This window comes from Ipomoea nil, unplaced genomic scaffold, assembly GCF_001879475.1.
Source record: "Ipomoea nil cultivar Tokyo-kokei standard unplaced genomic scaffold, Asagao_1.1 scaffold1168, whole genome shotgun sequence".
Classification (NCBI taxonomy): Eukaryota; Viridiplantae; Streptophyta; class Magnoliopsida; order Solanales; family Convolvulaceae; genus Ipomoea; species Ipomoea nil.
In genome coordinates, this window is record NW_017617596.1 from 3,959 (window position 1) to 13,469 (window position 9,511).

The window sequence follows — 9,511 nt, forward strand, 5'->3', positions numbered from 1 at the left end:
CCAAAGTCGAGGTCGCGACGAGTGTCTCCAGAGGGGTGTACTGGACAGGATCCTCGTACGGGACCGCAAAAGGGTCCTCCATGACGGGAGTATGGGCGTCCAACGGACCCTCGTATGGCATGGTGACCTCCCCAGAGGAGGAATGAGCGGGAAAAGGAGTGGGGGGTCGCTGGTTTCGTCCATGGGAAGGATGTGAGTGTCTACGGAGTCCAAAAAATCGTCCAAGGAACCGGAAGAAGTGTACATGCACCAACTAAACCTACGAGATAAAAGAGAAGGGGTTTATATAGGAGAGAAGGAGATGAAAAGAGGGGGAGTTTTGAAATTCAAAATGCAAAAAAGGGGGGGAAAGGTGAAGAGATGGATGTGATTGGTTGACTTGGAGGAGATGATCAAAACCTAGGAGGACTCTACTGTGTATGTGTCCTAACAGATGAAGGAGTCGTATTCCGGATGGAGTTTTTCATCATTATCGCGAGAAGTACACCTGGACGGCACCAATAACGCAGGGACGCGGGCGTCTCGGGGTCGGCATTTTGTTAGGTTCGGCCAGAGCATCTACTCTCCTTCACTGACGATTACTCGCAGCTCGGAGAGTGGGGGGACTGATGACGGATTATATTAGGAACCGACCCGCACCGACCCGAGGGCGCGGACAAGAACGGGTCCCGGGGCGGCGCCACGTACCCGCCCCGGACGGGGCCTCGCCACATGGCCCCCGCACGGGCCACGTCGGAGGCCGGGCCGGCCTCTCCAGGAGGCCGGGCCGACCTCCAAATGGGGTCGGCCTGGCCCCACAGCACGGCCCGGGCGCGGTCAACTCGGATCTAACCACCCCCCGCTTTAAGGGGTGGCGGTTAGGGGCGGGGGTTGTATAAAACCCCCCACCTTGTCTAGTTAGGACACGATCTACATTTCCTACATACTTTGTCCTAAAATACTACTGCAATAGCCAATTCTACGGCATTTAATACAATCTACAGTCTCATGGCCTTTACTATATCATTCGTATCATTTATTTATTATTCGTATCCTTATTCGGGTTAGTTAAGTCGGACCCCCGGTTTAATTAAATCCATCAAAGATATATTTTATAATATATAAACTTTGTATGTTATTATTTTTTGTTACACACATTTTTATATATTAAAATCAATCATTTTTTTAAATGTTAAACAAATCAACATTGTTTGAGTTTTGCTATTATCAACAATTATTTTATTTTCATATATATATATATATATATTATATATATATATATAATATATAATATATATTATAATATATATATATATATATATATATATTATATATATATATTTTGTCCGTGCATCGCACGGGTGGATAACTAGTATATAATAATAATAATAATAATAATAATAATAATAATAATAAAATACTATTATTTTTATTATTATTATTAGTAGCAATTTTCATTTTTCATTTGTATAACGGATTCATTGTTCTGAGGAGATTTCTGAACAGAAAATAAAAGCTGCTTTGGAGATTTTCACGGACAAAATAGCGAATGCCACTCTCAGATGATATGACTTGATCTAGGTAGTAGGCAATGACTGAAAACGCCAACCATTCCGTGATTGCGATAATTAGAACCTCTCGCATTACATTTGTCCTATAACGTAACTCGGATATTTTCAGTGGAACGCTTGGAATCACTGGTAAAATCTATTGTGCAGCTAACAATGGTCTCCTCATCGTCAGATCCCACGGACGATGGCAGTGTTGGGGTCTCAGAGACGAGACGAAGCCGCCAAAGATCGATCGCATGGTGATAGAGAACGGAGAGAGGGAGGCGATGATGAGCGGAGATCAGAACAGCCAACCTTGCCCAGGCCAGCAGTCTTACCCGCATCGGCATGGGTGTGTTCATACCCTTTAAGCGCCTTGAATCACTGGTAGCAACACCCTTCTCCATCCTTTACCTTTTTTATCACTCTTTTCCGGGGAGAGCCTTCTCCTTCAAATCTGTATTAAAGGATCGTCTTCTACTTCTTGTAAGAAACCAACACATACTCAGGGTTCAAAATCATCCAAGCCGTCAGGAAAGGCGATTCAATCCATAAAGTTCAATCTTGAGAGATGTATGTTCTTTAAACTTTTGTGGATATGTTGGCTTAGAAGATGTAGTTGTTGCAGACCCCAAACGTGTAAATTATGGATCCCAAGGTGGTCGAATCTTAATCTTTCGCAACGAATTATATATATATATATATATATAATTAATTAATTAATTAATTAATTTGTAAAAAAAAAAAAAGAATACATTTAGCTTGATGAAGAATTGCAATTTGATGCAATGGCGGAAGTGATGCGATGACATAGAGAAAGAGAGAGAAATAAGCATAAAAGTTTAGGTTAAAAAAGGGTAAAAAAGAAAATAAAAAAATATAATAAAAAAAAACTATTCCTAAGAGTTTAGAGATAGGTTAATATCAGGGAGAGGCCAGTAATAGCTATTCCCTCTGTAGAAGGAATGGGTCATTGACAGGAACAATGTTCATGGGAATACAAATGTTCACCAAACTGAATTTTGAAGGTCTTTTTTACGTGGATGGAGGGGGGCGTGGTGGAGGACTTGCTCTTCTCTGGAGATATAAAAACGTGGCAAACCTTATTAGTTTTTCAAAAAACCACATCGACGTTCAAGTACGGCTGCCTGGCAGCAATGCTTGGAGGTTGACGGGTTTCTATGGTTTCCCGGAGAGAGAGAATCATCAACGCTCCTGGGATCTTTTGCGTTTTCTTAGCCGTAAGTCTGATCTCCCTTGGTTGGTGGCGGGGGATTTCAATGATATTTTGTCCCCAAATGAGAAACGCGGCCAACACCCGCATCCCACTGCCTTGATAGATGTTTTTACTCGTGCCTTAGATGATTGTCGACTCTTTGACCTGGGTTTGAAAGGGAGACAGTTCACTTGGGAACGTGGACAGGGGACAGAGCACTAGGTGGAGGAAAAGCTTGATAGGGCTGTAGCAGGAGCGGACTGGAGGGTTATGTTTGATCGGGCAGAGGTTCGTAACTATGAGGTTTTGACATCCGATCATACTGCGATTTTTGTGGAACTTGAGGGCCCTAGGATGGGGCGGCAAAGAAGGAATTTTATGTTTGAAAATGCTTGGCTCCAAGATTCTGGTTGTAAAGATGTGGTTCTAAACGCTTGGAATGCTACAATTGGTGATGTTCTACCTGGCCGTTTAGATCACTGTGGTGCCTCACTGAAACTTTGGGGAGGCAGTCTAGTGCAGTGTATTGATAAGGAAATAAGTCAACTGCAATGGAGCTTAAATCTTCTTCGTGAGAGACGTGATAGCCATGGATTAACATTGTTCGGGGAAATGAATATCAAATTGAATGGCTTGTATGATCAGCAGAACATTATTTGGCGACAAAGGGCAAAGCAATTTTGGTTATCTAGTGGAGATAGAAACACTAAGTACTTCCATCTCTACGCATCCGCACGGAAAAGGAAGAACAATATTGCTAGACTAAAAACTGAAATGGGAGACTGGCTTGAAGGGAATGCTCTGTTGGGACTGGTCAATGATTACTATACTGATATTTTTACTACGAGAGGAGAAACAGACTGCTCACCTTTGGATGGTCTCGTTAACAGAATTTCGCCCAACGATAACGAGCAGCTCTTAAGACCCTTTTCGTTGGAAGACGTCAAGGATGCCCTTTTTTCTATGGCCCCTGATAAATCTCCAGGACCAGATGGTTTTAGTCCCGCTTTTTTTCAACATTTTTGGAGCGAGATAGGGGATGATGTGGCTCGGTTTATTCTTGGTTATTTAAATGGACAGAATTGGCCTACGGGGATGAACGATGCTCATGTAACTTTGATTCCTAAGAAGTCCACACCAGTCTATATGGGGGATCTCCGACCAATTGCGCTCTGCAATGTGACCTATAAGATATTATCAAAAATGTTGGCTAATAGACTCAAAGAAGTCCTGAATGGGGTTATATCTGCCGAACAGAGTGCTTTCTTGCATGGCCGGCTTATAACCGATAATGTATTTATTGCCTCGGAGGTTATTCACTACTTACACCGGAAAAGACAAGGAAACACTGGTTGGTGTGCACTGAAGCTTGATATGGCCAAAGCTTATGATAAGATGGAATGGGGTTTTCTAAGGCAGATTATGTTACATATGGGCTTTGCAGACCAGTGGGTTGAAATTGTTATGAAATGTGTCACAACCGTGCGCTATAGGGTGGGTTTAAATGGCCATCAAACTGATCACATCCTACCATCCCGAGGTCTACGTCAAGGTGACCCTTTATCACCATACTTATTCATCTTTTGTGCAGAAGGGTTGGGGTACTTATTGGGGAAGGCAGTTCATAATCGAGAGATTTCCCCGTGTGTGGTGGCGCGTGGTGCTCCCGGAGTGTCTCATCTTTTCTTCGCCGACGACAGCCTCCTCTTTTTCAAAGCAACATCTTCTGAGGCTATTAGTGTGAAAGGATGCCTCACGGCATATGAGGCAATGTCTGGCCAAGCGGTTAACTGCAGCAAATCATGCGCTATCTTTAGTCCTAATACATCCGCTGAACACAAGAGTGCAGTCATTACTGCCCTTAATATCATAGCCGTGGAGAATCTTGGCAAGTATTTAGGATTGCCATTGGGGATTGGTCGAAACAGGAAGGAGGTGATCGCTTATCTGGAGACCAAGCTGAGGCATCGCCTTGCTGGATGGCATAAAAAGGTTCTATCCCGTGCCGGGAAGGAGGTTCTTATCAAGAGCGTCGCCCAAGCCTTGCCGACATACACTATGGGTATTTACTATCTGCCATTAACTTTCTGTGAGCATATAAAGCGTATTATGAACCAGTATTGGTGGGGAGCAAGGGGTAATGAAGGTGGTGGAATACGATGGATGGCATGGCAAAGAATGTGTACTCCCAAAACTGATGGTGGAATGGGATTTAAGCAGCTAAATGAATTCAACCTTGCGCTGTTAGCCAAACAAGGTTGGCGCCTTCTTACGACTCCAACATCTTTAGCAGCTCGCATTTTTAAAGCTCGTTATTACCCTCGAACTGAATTTTTGGATGCAGAAATTGGCTCTAGTCCTAGCTACGTTTGGCGCTCTATTTTAGCAGGCAAGGATATTCTATCGACTGGCTGTGTTAAACGTATCGGGAATGGCGAAGATACCTTGGTATGGAAACACCCTTGGTTGCCTGATGTTGACGATCCGTTTATCCACTCCCCATGTTTGAACCAGAACCATGGCATGACTGTTAGCGAGCTGATCGATCCTGTGACTAAGGACTGGGACGTGCAGAAGTTAGCAACATGCTTTGAGGATCGGGACATTGATTTGATCCGCAAAATTCCGGTAGCTCCCAGTTATAGTGATAGCTGGAACTGGAAAAATGATCTCAAAGGCCAGTATCAAGTGAAGCACGGCTATAAGCTGATCTCTACTATAACTGAGGTTGGTGTGAATACTAACTTTGCATGGAAGGATCTGTGGAGACTCAAAATCCCCCCCTAAGGTTCTAAACTTTTTATGGAGATGCATGCATGGTGTCTTACCTACAATGGTAGCATTAGCTTCGAGGAAAATGGATGTTGATACGGATTGCCATCTTTGTAAGCAACAGCCGGAGACTCTATGCCATTTATTTGTTGAGTGTACACAGGTTCAACCTCTGTGGGACTATGTGCCTCATCTGCAGTTAGTGACTGATGAAGGTTTTGTTTCTTGGTTCTCCAGATTGCTAGAAGTGCCTGATGTTAACATTCTGAAGAAGTGTGCGGCAGTGTGCTGGACAATTTGGAAGCACTGTAATGCTTTGGTGTGGAACAGTGCGGATTGGCAGCTCCCTACAATTAAACATGAAATTGCAAACTTGATAATAGAGTGGGAGGAAGGACCGTCGCATGCTAATACCACGTTGCCAACTTCATTTGTTCAAGATCACCATCTGACCGTACCTTCAGGTACAGTCTGTTTCTATGTGGACGCGGCGATTTTCTCAGATTCGGGTAGTGGTTTTTTTGGTGTTTTTATGACAAATAGCAATGGCGATTATGTAGCGGCAAAGAATGGCTCTAGTAGATGCTTGCGGGATGTTTTTTTTGGCTGAAGCTATGGCTGTGAAAGAAACACTGTCTTGGGCCAAAGATAGGGGTGATACCAAGTTGGTTATCTATTCTGATTGCCAGCTAGTTTGCAGATGGTTTTCTGGCATGGCAAATGATCTATCCTATGCAGGTTGCGTTCTAAATGAGTGCATAACACGTCGACGACATTTTGAATCGATGTCTATTCAATTTATTCCGAGATCAGCGAATAAGTTTGCTCATGCATTAGCACGAGCTGCTCGTTCACAACCTGGTCCTTTATGTTGGTTATCTTTGATTCCTCCTTGTATTCAGCATTTGTTTTAATAATATCTACTATTCTCTCTTCAAAAAAAAAAAAAAAATAGGCCTATTACTGGAAATGCTATGTCATTTCAGACCTATTCCATGAACCAAACAACCCATTCTAGTAGAAAAAGAAAAAGAATGGAGTAGAGCAATTACAGCTTCCTCCCACCACTATATATCTTTCTCTCACTTACATTATCCCATTTAAATTCATAATAATTTTTTTCATACTTAAAAAGAATTTTATACTTATCAATATTCTAAACTTGTTTAATTTTCTGATGATGGGGTGTGAACCCCGTGGGCTCGGGGCCCAAGAAGAAGAAGCGAAGCCCAAGAGGAAAATGGAGTAAGCCCAAAAGAGATACGAGTCAAACCGAGGAGTCGGCTCGACCCGGAAGTCGGCACGAGTAGAAGGTCGGCCTAAACTAGTCGTTAACCGATATTAAACTCCTAATTATTACCCTATTCACTCAATAGGCCAAGTAGCTGTTACCCTACTAAACCACCTATCACTACCCTTCATTTCCCCATTAACTACCCAATTAATTACCTAAGTTACTACCTCATCCTAACCCCCCCCCCCCCCCAACTTAATACCCATAAATCCTAGTAAATACCCCCCAACATCTCTTAGTCCCTTTAGCTATAAAAGGTGGGAGGCAGCAAGATCAAAAGGGGGAAGGCTTGAGGATGGAAGGGTGCATTACGCCACATCACCAAACAAATAATACTCCTACCACTCACTACTCCTTCTCCTTCAAGAAGACATATCATTCATTCCTATATACAAGTACTCTTCCTACACCACTCTCCCAAGAGAAGACCACTCATATATACACATGGAAGGACTCTTCCACACCATTCCATCACTCTTCTTTCTATTATTCTTGCTATATTATTAGAAGCACAACACATTGTATAGATATAGCCCTACAAATATGTACAAAGACACCTACAAAATACATAGTGGAGTTAGGCTTGGCACCGCCCAAAAGGCCCGTGGTTTTCCTTTCGGTTTCCACGTCAAAATCATCGAGTCCATATTATTTTAGCACGCTTTTTATTGAAAGGTGTATCCTCCAGCTAAAGGTTGTGTTGGACCTCCTTGGGCCCGAAAACCCAAAAACCATCACTGGCGCCGTCCGTGGGGATCGTGACAAAAGGTTGCGTTTGCCTCTTTGTCTGAGCAATTTCGGCGAGCATCCGGTCACTACGGATGGGAGATTGAGAAGGTTCACGGAGAGCCGTGGACCAAGAAGAGAATTAGAGGAGAATCAAATAAAGAAGCTATGCGTTGAGGTCTATAAGAGGTAACCCTTAAATTAGACGTAATATTTAAATTAAAGTACTCAAAGTTGTTGACAAAGAGTGGTCGGTCCATCACACTGAGGGACTCGGCCGGGGGAATCAAGAAATCGGGACGCCGAATAAATGGTTCCCCCACCACGACCCTAACGGTAGACACCGTGGTCAAAGTTGCTATTCTCCGTTTTTCTCCTATCATGTGAAAGGCTTGCTCATATAGAAGCATATAAATACCGTGATGTCATATGAGGCTCATGCAAGGATTCAGCAATAAGACAATTTTTAAGGCATATGAAATGCCTTAGCCATCATGCATTCACGTAGCTCAAAGATGATTATTCAAAATGAAATTCTCAAATTGTGAGAATTGAAGCAGCAGTACGTGGCGCACAACAATTCCAAATTAAAAAGCTTCGCTGATGAGTCCACTGAGGCACTGACGAAGGTTCGCCGAGTCGTGAGTGTGCGCTACATATATAAGCATCCTGGCCCAAATATATCTACGCATTCTGCCTTCTTAAAAAAAATACAAAAAAAATACAAAAAAAATGGTACTCTCTACCATGAACAGAAAACCGTTGCACAGAAGCTGAGGGCCTAGATACATCGTTGGAGGAATTAGCATGAGGAGATGTCACTTGCAATTCGAAACTGCATTCATGAAATGAGCGTGAGAAATGCATTGACGACTGAGGGACTCAACCGGACAATAGCCGGCAAAGTCTGATCGAGGAACTCGGCAGCCCACAGGAATTGAATCGGCCACAGGGTTGGAGTCGGCCTCAACGTCGGTTACGAAGACGGAGTCGGAGTCGGCGCATGCCGCAATCGAGAGTCCCCCATGGACGTTTGCTCTGAGTTCTTCCACCCACTGCCACCATCAACCACCTGCACTCACCTGTTGGCTTACGATCATGTTACACTACAAGGAGAGATCATTTCTATGAGTTCAATTTTGACTTCCCTGTAATGATAAAGAAATGGGGAAACCGGCTAAGCTGAGACATGCGAATCCATTCTTCCACGACCGAGGGACTGGAGAACTACCGGTCAGGGCAGTCCGAATCACTGAATGCGATATAGCAATCGTCTACGGACTCGGACTCGGACTCGGATGAGATTATTTTAACGATTAAAATGCTTTTCCTTTAGTTTGATCTTCTCCCGGATGCCTTTGACACACTTGCCGACTGCTTACGCAGTGTGAAAGAGATCCGATATTGCTCGAAAAATGGCAGGCAGAGCCCCCCGGCGATCACTCGGCAGAGTCGCTCGTGGTAGATGAGAGGAGCTTTCGACATTTTTTGGATTGAATCTCAGAACAACGAGGCGGTCATCCCAGCCGAAACCAGCGTCAACCTCGCCAAGGCAACCCAGCCACAACCAGAAACTTACGCACAGCAAGTCAAAGTTGTCAACGCCGTTAAAATTTCTCACTCCGGATAGGCCCGACCTAACTTGTCGAGTGAGAAAGCCGAGTCCAGATAGACTGGCGAACTCCGTAGTCAAGGACTCGGCTATCCTGTGGCATGCTGCCAAGTTGGAATCCGTGGAATCGACCTTGATTACGTCTAGAGTCGGCAAGGAAAGCACTCGGCTAAGGCTTGGGAGTCGGTTGCGTAGCACTCGGACTATGGAGGAGATGAACGCAGGCATGTTGTTTCCTTTAAAAGATGGTATTGATCAGACATGCAGGGGGAACGTACATATAGCATCTGCATAACGAAAAAGAAAATTCTATAAGCATGGGGATTATATCAATAGAACCGTCGAGTCAGTCGGAGTTAATT

General features: G+C 43.8%; 1 protein-coding gene across 1 annotated transcript; it reads left to right on the forward strand.

Annotated features, from left to right (window-relative positions):
* The first annotated feature begins 5,578 nt into the window (after nucleotides 1–5,578).
* On the forward strand, nucleotides 5,579–6,127 carry LOC109183758. The gene has a single exon (XM_019333825.1). It carries the CDS (start codon nucleotides 5,579–5,581, stop codon nucleotides 6,125–6,127), a length of 549 nt encoding a protein of 182 aa, XP_019189370.1.
* The last annotated feature ends 3,384 nt before the right edge of the window (nucleotides 6,128–9,511 follow it).